The sequence below is a fragment of the Palaemon carinicauda genome, chromosome 8 (genome assembly GCF_036898095.1).
Source record: "Palaemon carinicauda isolate YSFRI2023 chromosome 8, ASM3689809v2, whole genome shotgun sequence".
NCBI lineage: Eukaryota > Metazoa > Arthropoda > Malacostraca > Decapoda > Palaemonidae > Palaemon > Palaemon carinicauda.
Genome location: NC_090732.1, coordinates 41449912 through 41469911, shown reverse-complemented (window position 1 = coordinate 41469911; position 20000 = coordinate 41449912). Strand labels below are relative to the sequence as shown.

The 20000-nt window shown below is 31.9% G+C and overlaps 1 protein-coding gene across 1 annotated transcript in view; it reads right to left on the bottom strand.

Moving 5' to 3' along the window:
• Positions 1-20000, bottom strand: part of LOC137644864 (importin subunit alpha-7-like) — a 100041-nt gene that overhangs the window by 58269 nt on the left and 21772 nt on the right. Inside the window, exons 2-3 of the mRNA XM_068377753.1 lie at positions 6088-6291; positions 1980-2125 (exon numbers count right to left, since the gene is read on the bottom strand). Of these exons, the coding sequence (XP_068233854.1) occupies positions 1980-2125; positions 6088-6279 (338 nt within the window). The 5' untranslated portion in view covers positions 6280-6291. The remainder of the gene's footprint in view (positions 1-1979; positions 2126-6087; positions 6292-20000) is intronic.

Sequence of the window (20000 nt, the reverse complement as noted above, 5' to 3'; positions counted from 1 at the left end):
TTATATTGCATCTCTGAGAAATCGTAAAGATGTAGGGCACAGAAAATTGTATTTTTGGAAATTATTCCGTTTATGAGCTCATATCTTGTTATTCATACAGGTGCTTATTCTTATAGCATTCAGAAAAGATTTGTTTTGGGTTTCAAACAATCCCAAAGTTATTATGTAAACAGAAGGCTGGCAGCCATGTTAAAGATAGTTGAAAATGGACAGCAGATCATATTTTCTGAAATTGTATCAAATCTTATCCGCAGGTAATTTTTTTACAGACCAATTTTTCAACTTTTAGTAGAAAATAACTTCTATGGGTCCCCAATTTAATAAAGTGATTTCTAAACACAAAACTAATAAAAAAAAAGTCCGAAAAAATGTGCACTAACATACGCAAACAGACAATCTTGTTATTAAATTAACTATGCTAGTGAAAACAACACTAGCCTAACAAAATTCTTATTTCCTGTATAAACAATGCATAAACAGATTGGCTAAAAGAAAAGGAAGTTTGAATGATCACAATCAAACATTTATGTGTTTCTCGAATACTATTAATAAATCTTCCGTGATAGGGCCATTTTCATCCTTAGCATCAACAGAATACATAAAAAATGCTGGAATGAAAAATTTTAAGTTACGCAGATGCTTAATGGGGAGATATTTCGACATAAATAATATTTACAGAACTTGGTGGAAGTAAGAACAGGATTGATTGCTTGGACAAGAATAATGAAAAATGAAAAAATCTAATGAAAATACAGTTTAAGCAATGAATAAACTTAACAATGGTTCGCAGTTGTTTAAATCGACATAGAAACTATGGACCTATTGCTATAATACCACGGGTGCAGTGATTTCTCTCCATGCATTGCCAAAGAAGGTGCAATAAAAGTGCATTGCTCTACTACATACATTTCTCATGATTATCTGGAGTCTCGTTTAACCAATTTGAAGCAAATTGAATTTCTTTTTCTCTTTCTATGCGAACATCTTGAGAGAGGAATGTGTCTACACACTGAGTAGTCCCTCACGCGCTTCCAATGGTATTCCAGGTAAAGATTTCAACTCTGTGCTGTCAGACCAGGTGCTTATTTACAGCTATTCTTTTTGGTGGAACAACAACACCAGCTGAGCAACATGATTGCATGTGCACGTCAATTCAATATCTTGCGATTTCTACGACCATGTTTGGTCTTCTTGTCAGTGTTCAATGCATTCGAAATTCCAGAATGGGATGTCTTTTAGTATTGACTTCAAAAGTCAATTCAGAAAATATTCTCGGGTGTATTCTCAAAAATGTATTTATTAAATTATTTGGTACTTTTTTATTTACATCAAATGGTTTTATTACGAAAATCCTTAAAATCTCTCTAACATATCAATAAAATTTAGGGTTTTTTTTTTTTTTCTAGATGAGAACACACCCTTTTGCAGTTTCTCCTCCATACTTGTTTTGCAAGTAACCAGCGCGCAATACTTATTCCCTTCTGAAATTTCTCGGACATGCAAAAATGTAGAAATTCGCTAACGTTATAGAAGGTGGACCAAGATCAGGAATTTTGGACATCCATGAGTGATAAAGCATAGAGGAACATGGACTCTTATTGGCTGCATTGTACGAATCCCTCCGCCAGAGTTGGTTGTCGACCTCCCCTCCTCTTTGTTTGTTAGCGACGTGGTTAAGTATGGTGGGTGAGAATACGCTGGCTCCGTTTGCCATGAGAGGAGGCAGTCGCACCCGAGCGGCAATTGCTTGCAGACGCGCCCTCCCCGATTGAATTGACTCCATCTGTCGAATTGGTTTTCCTTAAGCTATTACACCTAACACCAAAATATGGATGCATTCAGTAAAAGAAAAATAGAAAGGACAGTTTGGTGCAATAAAAGCATCATGATCTACCCATACTCCTGAAATGCTTGCCATCGCCATTTGAATCGGAAAGTGCTCAAAGCAAAACAAGAGAATAAAAATTACGTCCGGAAACCTTAATATGTAAGGCGTTCTGGGCATGTAAGTCATCGTGGGTGAGGAGGTCCTTAGGAACACCTGCATGTGGTCGGTGGGGATGGTGGTCCTGGTGTCGGACAAAAAGGCGGGTCCTGCCGGTAACGTGACTGACTGCATGTTGCTCTGATCCCGCCGTAGGAGAGATTAAAAATCCTAAGTCTGAAGCGTTATCTTGTTCTGCATGAGCAGGAGGCTTCACTAAAATCTTTTAACCTTATATTCATTGATGGAAGATAAAAAAGTCTAATTCAAATATTTTTGATCAATATTAACCTACCTTTCACATTCGAAGTTACAAACCACCTAGATATGTCTTTTAATCATTTTATTTCGATGTCAGAGCTATGTCGTTACATTTACACAAAGGAAATTACAAATTTATAAAAGATAATTACTAAAAATACTAATGGCATTGTCCAAATTTAGGAAAAAATAAATTATATTAGGATTACCGTCGGCCACATCAAACCATTTTCACAAGAATAACTTGAAGTTTGTGGTATTGCCGTTAAGGAGTCAATTTCTGAAATTTCAAAATAAGATTGAAGTTTGGCATCGAAGGTGTTTATCCCCAATGGTCTATGGGCCAAATGATGAATCTAAGGTTTTAACTACCATGTGGAGTAGCAAAATTCCAACAGTGTTTTGTAATCCATGATAGGTGTTTTAAGAATTTAAGGAGTAGCTTTTTGGTAGGTATTATCCTTTGAATATCAGGGAACAGATGCATCTATGGGCCTATTTTTTTTTAATATGGTAAGCAAAATCATCCATAACTTTTTAGCTTATCAACATGTCTCTGCAAATGACCTGAAAATATTCTATTGAGCTTTTATACATTATCTTATGAAATTAAAGCAGTTCTTATTACATAGCATCATATTCAAGTGGTAATTACATTGTGAAGTTGAGATATACTTCACTACCTGTTATAAACAATGATGGCAGACACTGTGAAAGAACTTTAATACATCAGAACTGATTTCCATTTACTCTTGGTACAGAAATATAGCTCATATTACACAATGCTTGGAAGAATAATCAAACACACCCTTGATCATATGTATAAGTAATTAAACTCTTCATCACTGATAATTGGTCTCATACACCTCAGAAAGGGTGGGGGCATGCAATTTCTTGAGAGCACTGGGGGCATCAGTCTCCTGAAGATACTTTAGTATTCAGTAAGTGATACACTGGGTGTCTAATTGCTACTCCACATAGTTTCCTATGTTGTCATCTTGATTTAGCGTTCCTGAAATATGGCTACTGCTATGACTACAACTTCCAAATTTTTGTTGAAGTACCAAGTTGTGTTTTTAATTATGGGTATATTAAAATGAAGCCATCCGCACGGTTTGCTTGCCTAGTAAATAGCGAATTTGGAATTGGAACGTTTTTTTTTTAACCTGAATAGTTTGGGGTTTGGGATGCCTCCAGGGGCTTTGTCACCCAACAGTTTCCCTAATGGGCGATAGTTCGTGACACAAAGGAGATTGGGACACCTCAAGAGATTCAAATTTGACTTCTGATGGCACCACACCACTGCCAAAGCCTCTACTTCGATTGTTGCATAACCTGCTTAGGTGGGAGTCAAGCATCTGCTACCACACAGGACAACCTTCCCACTCCTTTTGCCACAAAGGGGAACTTCGACTTAAGTGCATCCAGTGTTGTTGTATGAAAACAAACTCTATGCCCTCTTGACTACAGTCAGGTATTGCAGTTGCAGCTGAGGGTGTATACTTGTTGAGTTCACCATGTGTTATTTACCACAGAGCATCCTGAGCTTGTTTATAAATTTCTGTCACGGTTTATAAATTTCTGTCACGGCTGTTCAGCCCAGTACAACGATTCTCCCTTTGGTTTTTTAGGAGTTTGCAGGACTCCATGACTGGTGCAGTTGTAAGGAATGGTACCCATTGACTTACAAAATCGAGCCATAACCTTGTCTGCTATTGTTGAGTGTTGTGGCACTGGGAAGTTTGTTATAGCTGACATTCATTTCTTAATGGTTTTGCAATTATCCCATTCTATTTGGAATCCAAAAAATCTCAACTTCACTCTTGCAAAATTAATTTTTTTCCGAATTGAGTGTGATGCCCTTTCTAGTGCCCATCAGTAAGAAATCGTAAGTGTGCCAAATGGAATTATTTTTTTATCCATTAAAAGAGGATGGTGCCGTCAAATCACTTGAAATTATATGGTATGTCTTGGAATTGTTTTGCTCATGCATCTCCTACTGAAGAGTGGCTTATGGGCATTCTTTTATACATGTAGTGCTCCCATAGGGTGAGGAAGACAAGGCACTGATTTTTTTTCGTCGATCTCTACCTGGCCGCCATCAACAAAGATAATTAAGAAAAGCTTTCCGAGCTAAAAGGGCACCCCTGTGAGTCGGTGCAAATATGCACCGCTAAATCAATAGACTATAGTATATAACATAAAAAGAAAAAAAAAATAATTTAATGTGGAAAGATAGTGTTAGAACCACATCAGCAATCATGAGCTCATAAACGAGCTTGCTATGAAATTATATGTCTTCGTTTGTTACAGAATGCACAATTAGAATATAGTATCAATTCTAACCCAATAAAGTTCTTTCAGCATCTACCATCTATGTTTATACTAGAACGAATATGTCTCTACTTTAATGGTGTTATATCCGCTTGAAAATAATGTTATGTAATATTGGAAAAAGAAAAATTCAATAACAATTTTACCTCTTGCCAACAAAACACATATTTAGTGCGCATTTATAACATATCAACATGTAGACGAGCTCAGTAGCAACTTCTTATCTGCGAAGTCAATAAAAATGTCTGTTAATTAGTTAGAAGTTTATGGCTGATTTTGCTTACCATACTCACTCATTAAAAGCAGGACCATGTATTTATCCGTTCCCTGTTGCAAAGGATGATACCTACCAAAAAGATACTTCTTAAAACGGCTATCAAGAATTTTTGATAACTTTCAGCATATGTCTATCCCCCAAAACAGCATAGAGGCTTGCCCATCCAGGTGATGGTCATTTCAACTCTTGCCCAAAATTTACAGAATTCTCAGTAGTCCAAGAATTCCTCGAGAACTGAACGAAGTATAATTCATAAACAAAATGCAGTCACCGAGAAGGATATCTATAGAGAGAACATTTAAGAATGAAATGATTATCGAAAATTCTTTAGACATCAGATATGAACTGCTCTAGGACTAAAAAGCCAATTAGGTAATGGTATATTAGGTAGTTCCAGTTTTACATAAATACGGTTTTCCTCTTGTTTCCTCCTTGTTCAAAATAAACAAAATCATTCGAAAAATAAAAGAGAAAGAAAATATTTCTGAACACCACACAAATACCTTTATCAATAGATTAAATATATCTAAAGTCATATGATATACATAATACATGTCGTTCGAAAAAAAAATTATATAAAAAAGATTCTATGGTTTTCATGGACAATCAATTCTATGTTCTCTTTTTATGTTCTCCAGAGAATATCCTTTGCCCGTCTTGCTACAAAACAGGAGTAAATATAATTTGATTTCTACACAGAGAAAGAACCAGAGTAGAAACTGGGTTATTTAGAAAGAACGAGACGAGGAAGAAGAAAAAGAGGGAAGTAACTGTATTGTATAAAAAGGGGGAGGTTTTATTAGGAAAAGAACAATGAGCAAGAAGCATTTCCTTATCTAAGAAAATTATAGGTGGTAGACAAAGAAGAGTGGTTGTTTGCATAAGCACAGACGGAATTATCATGAGCGTTTGGAGAATAGATAAAATCAAACCTATCAAAAGAGCAGACATTGATGTTAATTCAAATTGCACTATTCTTGGTCGCTAATTAAGTTGTCACTCATGACAGACGAGAATGACTGAAAGAAAAATAAACTTAAGGGTTTATAGAAAAAAGACAGATGAACACTGGAGAATAGTCTGGGAACTAGTTCATTATTTTTCTCATACAGATATTTACTCCATTTCTTTCTAATATATATAACACCCTGGTGAAAAATCCATAAACAATCACTCCTAGAGTAATATTGCACAAAATAAACCTCATAATCATATTTCTCTCGTATCATACCTCCATTTCTTTGGCAGACTTCATGATACTACTGTTTGTGGCAAATGCCTCCGTCTTGACCTCTTTCGGAGTCATTACTCGATATTGACTAAAGGAAGAGAAGACAGGGGGGGTGGGGGCCCTCATGAACTGATTGCTCTTGCTCTGTACCACAACAGACTCGTTCATCCTGATGTCGTTTTCCTCGGTCATTTCTCATTACACCTAGAAAAAGACGAAGAAAAAATAAAATCATTAATTTTTTCAACCAATGGCAAATATTTGGATGTTAAGAGATAATTTGCAAAATAATTTGAATTGAAATTTCTTGAAAACTGCCACACTGGCCCTTATACAGTAACCCAGTCTTGTCTAATCATTTATTTGCAGTCCTTAGATTTTTTGGAAATTACACAATAAAATCCACGCAAAATTAAAAGGTATCTGTATAATATATTCATATATACAACAAACATACACACGCACGTATACATAAACATACATATAAATATTTATACAATATACATATATATATATTATATATATATATATATATATATATATATATATATATATATATATATATATATATATACATATATTTATATATATGTTATATACAGTATATATACATATATTATATATATATATATATATATATATATATATATATATATATATATATATATATATATATATATACATACATATATTATATGTTATATACATATATATATATATATATATATATATATATATATATATATATATCATTAAAACGCTGAAGCCCTTAGGTTCTCTATTTTAAGTAATCACTTTTCTAGTTTTCTGTACCTTTCCTTGTATCCAGGACAAAGAGAGAGAGAGAGAGAGAGAGAGAGAGAGAGAGAGAGAGAGAGAGAGAGAGAGAGAGAGAGAGAGAGAGAGAGAGAGAGAGAGAGAGATTAATCCTTTTCCTTTAGGATAATACCAATGTTACATTCGCACTTCGCCTGCTGATTTATGGAGGAAACTACTGGGCAATAGAAATCCCCCAAACTGAGTTGTTCAATACGCCCTCTCACAATGTACTATTTACATCTTTCTACCTTTCACACACAATAACTTCGAGGCCCTGCATTTTCGATACCTCTTCCAATCCATTTATCTAACACTTTCTTTGCCATGCTCTCTCTTTCCTTACAATTTCGGATTATAGTTATTTTGCCAATGTATCATTATTCATTTTACTTAAGCAAACCACCATAAAATACTCAATTCCATCCTTTCACCCACAATTATCTTTTTAGCATTGCTTTATATTTCGAAACTCTTCACCCATACCGATCTTCATTGGTTCATCATTATAACAAATATGAATATTATGTGTTTGTAAAATAAGTAGTCCATTCATATATATATATATATATATATATATATATATATATATATATATATATATATATATATATATATATATATATATATATATATGTATCTAAATATCCAATGATACAAATTCTTTTCTAAGTCAGTCGAAATAATCAACCGAACTTCCCGGCTTCATCTATTCTCTCCTTTCAACGTCCATTGAATTTTTTTCTCAAATACCTTTATAAATCGAGTTTCTCTTCTTCCACCCTTTATATTCATAAGCATCATCCTACATACCTGTTTTAATTTACCTTCATGTCATTAAATTACTCATGCTGGCATTATTGCCATTTAGGATCAATTTCCTTAATCAAAACTTCCCTACTAAAGCTAATGTCTTTTTTCACGACTTCCTGCACAACTCAATAACACACACATCACCCCACTAGATACAGTCGTTTAACTTAGTTGACTTCCATCATAAAAAACTTATGATCCCTTTCCACAACTTGTTTTCGTTACCGTACAGCTTAAACTCTCTCCATATCGCATTTCTGTCAATTATAACTCAATCTGTTCTGTGTGTGTATCTCACGTATAATTGTCTTTTCCAGTATTTCAAATAGTTACAAATGTCAATTTCAATACATTTCCTCCTTCCATTCTGCTATCTCCTTAATAGTCTGTCCACCATCCGCCGTTGTTCAGTTTTACGATTCAGTTTCCAATGCATATTCAAGTAATATTTTCCCCATACAAATCTTACATTTTCCTCAGACACCTTTATTCTTATGGAGAGGATTAAGATGCCTCTCCCACATTCATTTGCAGTCCTTCCCAATCCAGACATACCATCCAACCATTGTCAGTCACTTGTCGTAATTGTACCACCTTATAGCAGCATCTTATTTGTAATCATGAATTCTCCCTCGTCTTATATACTTTATCTTTACTCTTCCATTGCCTTTCTGCGGAAGCATATCTCTCACTCCAGCATATACAAGTTTTCCTTTGCTGTTTCTAATAAGTAGATTGAAATGTGTAACTTGTTCACCAATCCACCTTCCGCTATGGGTTCCGGACGAAATTTCGTATTGAAAAACTTCGTTTGACAATAATTCGTAGGATAAGGTCCGTTTGCCTAAAATATGTATGGATAAAGTATATAAAGTATAAATTAGATCGTTTTATCAAAAAAAAAAAAAATTATAATAGAAAAACATCGTAATTGAAAATGTTCGGACATGCGAAATTTCGTATGGAAAGTTTCCATGCAAATGTTAGTACGCAAATGACTGTACGTAACAAATATTCGTAAGGGTTAAAGTTCTTTAAAAAAAAAAAAAAAGTACGTACGCAATAATTTGTATGGTATGAAGTATGCAAAATATTCTAATTCATTTCTTTCTTGTCTTAAGCCATCTTCTTTCTTTTAGTTAAGTCCAAGTTTCTCGTCTTCATTATGCCTAAAATGTCTTTCTTTTAACTTTCTTAGAAAATATTGACGTCTCTCAAGGTTAATCGATTTTGAGGGTAGGTTACTGTTCGACTTTGAATTTTCTCGACTACACCTTCGACTAAAACTTTTCCCGCTATGCAAGGTCGCTATTTCTAGAAGCCGTTCCCAAGTTCTTCTGTCTCCGATGACCTCAATCTTCTCGACTACACCGTGTCTGTAATTTTCTTTCCTCGTGTCAACGGTCGATAATTTTACAATAAAGTCATTCTGGTTCCCATTTCTTTTGATTATCTCCTCCTGATTTGAAACTTTAATTGACGAGTTGTGATCCTGACTAAAAATTGAAAAGGCAAAAAAAAATTTGAAATAAAAACAGGTTTTTTTAAAAAAGTTGAAATATGTAATGAAATACGTGATTTAAACAAAATATTTTTTAATATTGACAGCTAAGAAAATCTTAAATAATACCACTCACTTGTTAAATTAGATTGGGTCACAAATATGAAATAGGCTAACTGTTAGCAAAGAAAGGTATTTTTTCAATATTGACTCATATTAAGCATCGCCAGACACTAAACACTTGAACATATGCACAAAAATTAATGATGAAGCACATTAAATTATAGTAAACTAACACCACACACTCAATGTTTTTATTCGTTTGTCTAGACTAGTGTGTATATTACTAATTAGGTCAAGGACCAATTAGAATTTTGACTAGCAATCCATTCAAATTTGGTAATAAAAGGAGAAGATCAAAATTTCAAACCATCTGTCAAGACCAAGGAAATTTGCAATGGTCTTGTCAAGTTTTCCGAATCTAGTCTTTGTTCAGCGGAAAGAGATCCTTTATTGAACGGAATACGATGATAAATGAAGGGGGCAAGAGTTCTCAATCTCTCTTTCTCTCTCGGATTGTATATTTGTAGACGTGTGTATATATATATATATATATATATATATATATATATATATATGTATATATATATATATACATATATATATATATATATATATATATATATATATATATATATATATATATATATATATATATATATATATATATACATCTACATACGAACTTTAGGGTATGACCTTTTACTTGCATACTTTTACCGACGAACTTTAGATTATCCCTTACGAACATTTGCGTAGAAACGTTTAGCATAAGAACATTTTCACGAAATTTTTCCATACGAACTTTTTTATCATACGAACTTCAGTTCTGAATAACTTTTGTCGTTATGAATGATATACATACGTAATTTGTACCAAACGGAAACCGACATACGGACATCGACATACGAACTCTAGTATACGTACTTTTTCAAACCCACTTTATCCTTTACAACATTTAAGCCATTCTTATTCGCATACATGCTCGCACAATATACATATGTGTATGTGTGTATAGATGTGCGTGTTTTCATATGCGATACATGTACAATGGCAAATATACAGTCAAGACATGACATGCTTATAAATATCAGAATAGATTGGAAAAGTGATGATCAGGCAACCAGTCAAAGAGTTAGCGTCACAGCGCATGTTCAATTACAAATATTGAGTTCATGAATCTAGTTTACTTTAATAATGTCAAAAATTAAATCAATAGATATAAAAATATATTAAAATGTATTGAAGTAGATATACTGTATAGGTAATATAATAATTTCAGTCAGTAACTAACTGTAATTCAATATGAATACAATTTACAAAGCAATGTAGAAAGATAGGATGGAAACATGTATACCGCAACGATGTTTTTATACTTCATAGCAAATACATGAATATCTACAACAGACTTCGATCGTAAGATGAGCCGTATAAAGATAACATATAAGTGGAAGGCAACGGGACGATAGTCTGATGAAACAAAGTGATTGTTAGCTACTATGAGAAAATAAGAATAACATATTTCAGACTATCTAGGCCCTTTCTACAACCCTTGTTAATATTGGTCACAATTGTTATGCTGAAACAATGGAACAAATTTCCGATTTATATCATATCATCAGGTTTTCCATAATAACAGCTGTAAAAATCCATAATAAAGTTTTATTTTTCTTATTAGTATGGCACAATAGGTTATAAAATTATGCTGAAACATATAATCAAATAATGGCCAGCAGTTTTTTTTCTTTGAAAGAAAAAACTGAAAAGGTTATGTTCTTCAACGATGTAGACAACGGAAGTAATTCCAAGAAAATGACATATGTACATAGGATCTCATAAATACCATTACGCGTTATAATGAAAACCAGTAAGAACTGGAAACATCCAAACTGACACTGAATCAATACACATTTCTCGCGCTGGGTGGTAACACGAATACTTTATAGACGGAATGTGAAACACAACTGCAACATTGTTGACTATGATTCCAAAATTATTCCTTGAAAATTATATAATACAAAATGAGTTGTAAAAGAATTTCTTCAGTTATTTTGCTTTTAATGATTATAAACTACCTTTGTTTACACACTTACCAGTTAAGTCTGGATTTTTCTAGTGCATTCTTCGTAAAGTTCGCTCATGAATTAACTAGGAATATTCTACTATAGTCTCTCTCTCTCTCTCTCTCTCTCTCTCTCTCTCTCTCTCTCTCTCTCTCTCTCTCTCTCTCTCTCTCACTCTGTCATTTTATATATGAATATATATATATATATATATATATATATATATATATATATATATATATATATATATATATATATATATAATCCAGGTGTGTGGATATATACATATATATATATATGTATATATCCACACACCTGGATTATATATATGTATATATATATATATATATATATATATATATATATATATATATAAATAGTTTATATATTTATATATAAATAAAGATCAAGAGTATATATATATGTATATATATATATATATATATATATATATATATATATATATATATATATATATATATATATACATATACATTCATACATGATATATCTCATGCTCAGCTCCCCCCGTCCCTTGGCTCGGGTAGGGTGGGAGGATTAGCCTTACCCTGGTGAGAAGAGGTGTGTGTGTGCGTGTGTGCGCCTATCCATTGAAATATTCAGCTGTCATTTTTGACGGATTGCGTACACTGGTACACACACACATATATATATACAGTATATACACATATATACGTATATATATGCATATATATATATATATATGTATATAGATATGTATATATACATATATATACACATACAGTATACACACACACACACACACACATATATATATATATATATATATATATATATATATATATATATGTAGGCTATATAGCCAAAGCAAAGTCCCTCAAAAGAAGGCAACCGTGTCACCCCATACCAACGGGGAAAAAGCACGCTAGTAGACCAAGAATATATATATATATATATATATATATATATATATATATATATATATATATATATATATATATAAATATATATTCCGAGAAAATAGCAAGACCATTGCTTTGAAGATGAGTTTAATATTGACATTACAATTGCCACTATCCAGTTCATTTTGTTTAAAAAAATTTAAAATTAAAGTTAGTCGGTGTGAAAACTCCTTGACAGTCATGATCTTTTCCATTCGGCAATATCCTACTCCATCAGTAGATGGATATCAGTGTCATTTTAGGTAATCCATTAGAATATGGAAATCAGTGTCATTTCATAGTAACCGTTCAGTAGATACTAATAAAGTATCATTGTGAGGTGATCCGTCAACAGATAGATGTCATAGTTATTATAATGTAATCAAATAGAAGATGAGTATCAGTCCTTTTAAGGTAATCCGTCAACAGATATAAATCAGTGTAATCTGTGTCATTTATAGGTCATGAATCAACAGATATAAATCAGTGTCATTTTAAGATAATCCGTCAGCAAGAGGTTGATCCGTGTAACAAAGATGTTTTTCCTGACTATGAATATCAAGTTGTGACATGAAGGTTCCTACCGATTGAATGTTGCAGGTTTTCGTTCAAGGTTGCATAGCGTGCCGTATGTAAGTCTGGTTTTTGTCTTTGCACAGAAACATTTTAAGAGGATTCTAGAAAGTTAACGTCCTGCGACGTAACTTGATCTTGGAAGAATGACTTCATTTCTATTGCCATTAGATTCCTTGTAAAAAATGGTCAGTCACAAAACATTACGATGTCATAGAATAAAAATCCAGAAAATCAATATCTTTACTTGAGTTTTTTCCTTGATAATAAAAAGTAATTGCATAAATTAATGTTGATATTTGCAAAATGATAAACAATAACTCACTATTCCTTTTGAAATATGACGATGCCTTGAGATATTGATAAATATTCAAGCCATGCGTCACTTAATTACTAGTTTTTCCAATCTAATATGCAAACGCAATTATTGATTGAACCCTGCTCACCGCTTGTAGGTCACTTTTAGTTAACTTTTTAACCTTCAATGGTTGACTAATCGGTAGGCTACGCTTCTTCGAATCAATAGTAATCTATTATTATTATTAGCAGTAGTAGTAGTAGTAGTAGTAGTAGTAGTAGTAGTAGTAGTAGTAGTAGAAGTTGTTGTTGTTGTTGTTGTTGTTGTTGTTAGTGCTATGGTCATAGTTATTGTTATTATTATTATCATCATCATCATCATCTCCGCTTCAACCCTAGTAGGAAAAGTAAGATTATATAAGTCCAAGGGCTCAAACAGGAAAAAATAGCCCAGAGAGGAAAAGAAAAAATGAAATAAACAAACTATTTAAGAAGCAATGAACAATTAAAATAAAATATTGTAAGAACTGTAACAACTTTATAACAGATCTTTATATGTAAATTATAAAAAGAGACTTATGTCAGCCTGTACTATATACAAACATTTGCTTTAAGTTTGAATTTTAGAGGTTCAACCGATTCAACTACTCGATTAGGAAGATCATTCCACAACTTGGTTACAGCTGGAATAAAACTTCTAGAATACTGTATAGCATTGAGCCTCATGATTGAGAAGGCATGACTATTATATAGTAGAATAGAGTTTTACACTTATAAAATTATGGCAGACATAGTAAACACCGAAATATATGCGATTGGTTAGGATGCCAAGTCTAGAATTCATATAGAAGATCACTCATTAGAAAATAAATATCCCAGGGATAAAAAAAAAGAAAAAAAAAATGCCAACCTCTACCAATCTATCGATGCCAGACTATGCATGAGGCGTAACTTTCCACATCGATCAGTTCACTTCCGAGATCTTATCAATCTTTTGCTAATTTGTTATTCTTGAACACATGAATTATCACGAAAAGAGAATATTGTTCATTATCGTTATCAACCATATTTTACAGGCAATAATGGTACTATTTACAACTGCAGCAAAACAAGACCAGTGGCAATGACAATCCTAATGGGCACTGATAATATTTCCGTAAGATTTACGCTAAAAAAAAAAAAAAAAAAAAAAAAAAAAAACATGATCTTCGTGCACAAAAAATTATTAATTTCCATAAAGATATTAGAAAAGGATACCCGTTTTAGTCTGGATTCTTGCAAAGCAATGTTGAGTGGTCACAGAGTTTACAAATTTTCTGTCCTGACGGGTACATAATATAGAACAGTGGTTTCTTAAAACAAAGTAAGACATTTTCGCTGTATGTGCGATAAACATACCATATCATTATCCTAGTTCATAATACGTATCCATATAAATTGCTCTTGAAGTGGAAAGACCCTCCCTTCAGCATCTTTAGCTTTCATTTAGATGTTGCTATACAATTACCGTATAAAATACTTGTGGCTCGCTTAGGCTGGTCTTCTCAAATTCTTTAGTTTCCCTTGCGTTAATTACTTTCTGAAAGAATTACAAGCTACACAATCAGAGCAAATTCATATAGCAATTCCTTTTATAATCACGCGAGGTTAATTTGTCTGAGTTAATTTGAAAAAGTTGGTAATTGCAGTGGCTCGTGTAACATAAATTCACTTCATGCTCCTTAACTAAGGGCCCCACCCGCATAATCATAACAATTTTTCTTGCTAACACACCTTGTTAACTTATCCCAAGTACTTTCAGTGAATTTATTAATACATAGTAGTTTTTTTTTTTCACATAATGCCCGTATACCAGGTTTCATCTCTAATGTTTCGGCAATGAATTAGGTTTTATTTCAAGATATTCGAAAGGACAGAGAAATTATCTCACTTACACTGGAAAGGCAGAGCAGTGTCACGTACAAACTCTTCATTCGTCTTAACCACGTTTACATGGCATTGTATCATTATGGGTTGGGTAAAACTTTATTACGAGGATATACTTTGCTACGGCTAAAGGTAATACATTTCAAGTAAAGTGACTGGGCTCATCAATCAACAGGCCACTACGAAAATTTTGACAGAATTTTAGACGAATCAGTAACACCTGAGCCAAGTTTATCCCAGTTCACAGTATTAATGTCATCCCAAATAACAAACAATGCTTCAAAGTCCCATTACTGTACCACCGTGATTTCCATTAGCAAGCTTCTAAAAATAAAAGTAATACAAGCTAGATAAACTGTGGCATAAAAGCACGGTGATTCAAGGTTACATTGGGAACTCTTTTCATAACTGGACTCATGACCAGGAAAACTAGTATGTATTTAACTGTTTACAATCTTTGGCACTAACATAACCATACCTTAATAATATAGAGATAGTGACACCGCATAATAAAAAGAATAGGTGAAATGGGGGTTCAACGCAAATTCATAAAGAAATTCTTGCATATATAATTATGTTTTTTTTTTGGTTATCAAAGTTAAGGCCAACGATTATGTACACGAACTCTCACCTTCGATAAGGTTATTAAAAGCTACATAGAAATGGAAATTTCTTTCTTTTTAAAACACCGGATCTGCTAGTAGATCTAAATTTACATTCTGTGTAAATACTGTACAGTGTATGTAAAAGGAAGGATGTCACCTTCAAGAATCACCCCATTAATATAAAACATTGATGTTTTCCAAATATACATACATGCACACACACAAAAACACAAACACACATATATACACCCATACATATATATATATATATATATATATATATATATATATATATTTATATATATATATATATATATATATATATGAATATACTGTACATGTGTGTAGAGTGTATAATTCGCACATACAAACAAAAATACACACACACATGTATATATATATATATATATATATATATATATATATATATATATATATATATATATATATATTTATACATATGTGTGTGTAGTGTATAATGCACACATACATACACACATTTTATATATAAATATATATATACATATATATATATATATATATATATATATATATATATATAAATATACATATAGAAAAAAAGGACAAAGGACTACCCATAACCATACGAAAAACTTGTTCATAAAAACATTAAAAATAAACTTACACTTTTTACAACATATATTTGTTCAATAATAATACTGGTAATTTTTGAGAATATAAAATACCAGGAAGGAAATACGACAATTCATCAACACGCACTCTTGTGGACAACGAAGTCACATCAAATCTGATTACTATTGGTTAGGACACAGTCACAGAATCGGTTGGTAAGAAACCAGGACAATAATCCATGTTCATGACTTTACCCAAGGTCACGGTTTAAACCCAAGCCCTGGTCTGTTTCCCATTAATCTTGTATTCTTTTCTTTTCTAAAATTTGATTTATCTGTCACGATCGAGAAACTACCCATTCTCCTGTATGATCAGAATATCATCTTATAATCTTCCTCATTGTTAGTCCGTTGATATCATTAATAAGACGAAATTGCTAATACCAATCAAGTCTTCTTACTTTTTTTCATGGCTCTCACACACAAAAACATACATAAACACATATAATAAAGAAACACACACATATATATGTATATATGTATATATAAATATATAAATATACATACATATATACTGTATATATATATATATATATATACTATATATATATATATATATATATATATATATATATATATATATATATATATATCTGTATGTATAAATACATATATACACACACACATATATATATATATATATATATATATATATATATATATATATATATATCTGTATGTATAAATACATATATATACATATATATATATATATATATATACATATATATATCTGTATGTATAAATACATATATACATATATATATATATATATATATATATATATATATGGATACGTGTATAAATTTATGTATGTATGCATATATATATATATATATATATATATATATATATATATATATATATATATATATATTGCTGTATATAGAAAAGTGCAAAGAAGTGGTAATCAAATCAGTTGAATTTGGATGCTATGGTGAGCCAATTCGATTAGGTGGGTTAATAGGATGACTCGGTTTTGGAAGATATTTTGATTGTCCCCATTATACCGGTCAGTAACTTACCCTGGTATGAGTTGGTACAAGCCTCTTCAAGGGTCAAGTAAGAGGGTTCCACAATAACAACCTCCCTTGTAAATTTTGTTGAGAAACCAAAAGGCTGTACCTTTTGGTACCACCAATACTAATGCAATAAAAAGGAATGGTTAATATATATATATATATATATATATATATATATATATATATATATATATATATATATATATAATGTGTGTGTGCGTGTATGCACATGCATATACCCCGCAAACATGATTGTATACTGTCGATATTGTATGCCTAATTATTCTGCAATGGACAAAAGTGGGAGAATGCATGCCTAACGGAAATTTGATTGAACTTATGATAGCATGATTCCGAAGGCCTTTCGTCTGCTGATCCCCTGACTATTTCAGAGAACGAGGCAAGAGTGTTCTTTCGTATGTATTTGCAACAGGGGTATTTCATTTTCCTCTAATTTTCGTTTAGTTGCATTTGTACCTTTCTGTATAATTGAAGATGTTCGTCGAATAGTTTTGAAACTTCCAAATTTATCTGGCATTGGTAATTAGCATACTGTATTATAGGGACGTTAACTGCACCTCTCCTGAGGTTTGTCGGATGACATAAGTTCTCTCAGATTTCTCTAAGAAGTAATTCTGTATCATTCAAGCAACGTTTATTACCTTGACATTCTTTTCCCAGTTCTCAAGGCAAAAGTTCTGTTAAGAGCGTCATCTCTCCATCCATACTCATATTTGAATTAACCTTTGCGTCACAGAAGAGAGTTACGTCACCTGTTTTAAGATCAATACTCATAGTCACAGCTACTTCTGACGTGGGAAATTGTGGTTTGTCGGCTGGTGTAAAATATCATGCATGCATATATCATTCCTGCTTCAGTATTGAGTACTTTACTTTTTGCACCTAGAACATTTGTGAAGTCAGAGAAGATGTGAGAGTATTCTAAGGAATGCCACTCTACATATGTAAACGCTTTGTGTCCTTCCAAGCAGCAAATGTTGTATGTTGAACAGGCTGACATGCCTTTCTTATGGTTTATATGTGAAAGATTTGTTTTAATTTTAGTTTTTTAAATATTTTATTTTAATTGTTCATTAATTCTCATATAGTTTATATTTTACTTATTTCCTTTCCTCACTGGGCTATTTTACTGGTATATATATATATATATATATATATATATATATATATATATATATATATATATATATATATATATATATATGCCTCAAAATCACAGGGAAAAGTGATGCTAAGATGCAAAAGAACCACGGGGAAAATGAAAATAGAAAATATATTAAGTCCTGACAGGTTTCGTGATAATTCTTCAGAAGAAGCCCCCATCAAAGCAGCACATACCGAAACACCTACACACCCGCCAATGCTCATGTCTCCATATACGAGACCATTATTTTTCTTCCGTCATACTCCAAAACCTTTCCTCCTCAACATTCGTGGTAAAGAGGATTGGATCGCGTTAAACCTGTATATCTCCTGTAAGACGACTCACCAACAATATAGCTATATATATATATATATATATATATATATATATATATATATATATATATATATATATATACATATATATATATATATATATGTATATATATATATGTATATGTATATATATATATATATATATATATATATATATATATATGCATAAGAGCCACCGGGAAAAGGCCCCTGCTCTGCAGTGGACTAGTAACAGCTAATATTCATATATATATATATATATATATATATATATATATACATATATATATATATATATATATATATATAGATTTATATTATATATATAGAGTATATATATACATATATATATATATATATACATATATATATATATATATATATATATATATATATATATATGTATATATATACACACATAAATATCTTATCAGCCGTTACTAGCCCACTGCAGAACAAAGGCCTCAGACATGTCCTTCCACTTATGTCTGTTCATGGTCTTTCAAACTTTACTAGTTCGCCAATCCATCGTCTTCTCCTCCTTCCCCTGGTTTTTTTAAATTCTCTAGGGACCCATTCTGTTATTCATAACGTCCATCTATAATTTTTCATTCTCATTATATGTCCTGCCCATGTCCATTTCTTTTCCTTACATATTGATAGAATATCCTTTAATTTACTCTGTTATCGTCTCCATGTTGCTCTTTTTCCGTCTCGTGCCCTGGGGAAACACTTACTGTCTGTCCTAAATACATATACTCTTTAACAATCTCTAAAGGTTTGTCCATACCTCTTATTTGTTGTCTCAGCATCGTCATTAAATATTATTTCAGTTTTACTCATATTAATTTTCAGTCCTACATTTCTGCTTTCTCTCTTCAAATCTTCTATCGTCTCTTGCAATTCCTGCCATGACTAACTGAACATAACTATGTCACCTGAAATCTAAAGTTGTTAAGGTATTCCCCATTAATACTAATTCCTGTATTTTCTCAATTCAAATTCTTAAAGATTTCCAGGCATTCTATGAATGATTTAGAAGATGGGGTCTCCCTGTCTAGCTCCCTTCTCAATCGGAACTTTTTCACTATCTTTATGTAGTTTTAGGATTGCTGTACTTCCTGTTGTATTGATATCTGTAAGTGTTCTAAGAAAAAGACTCTTCTATTTCTTGTTTATGAA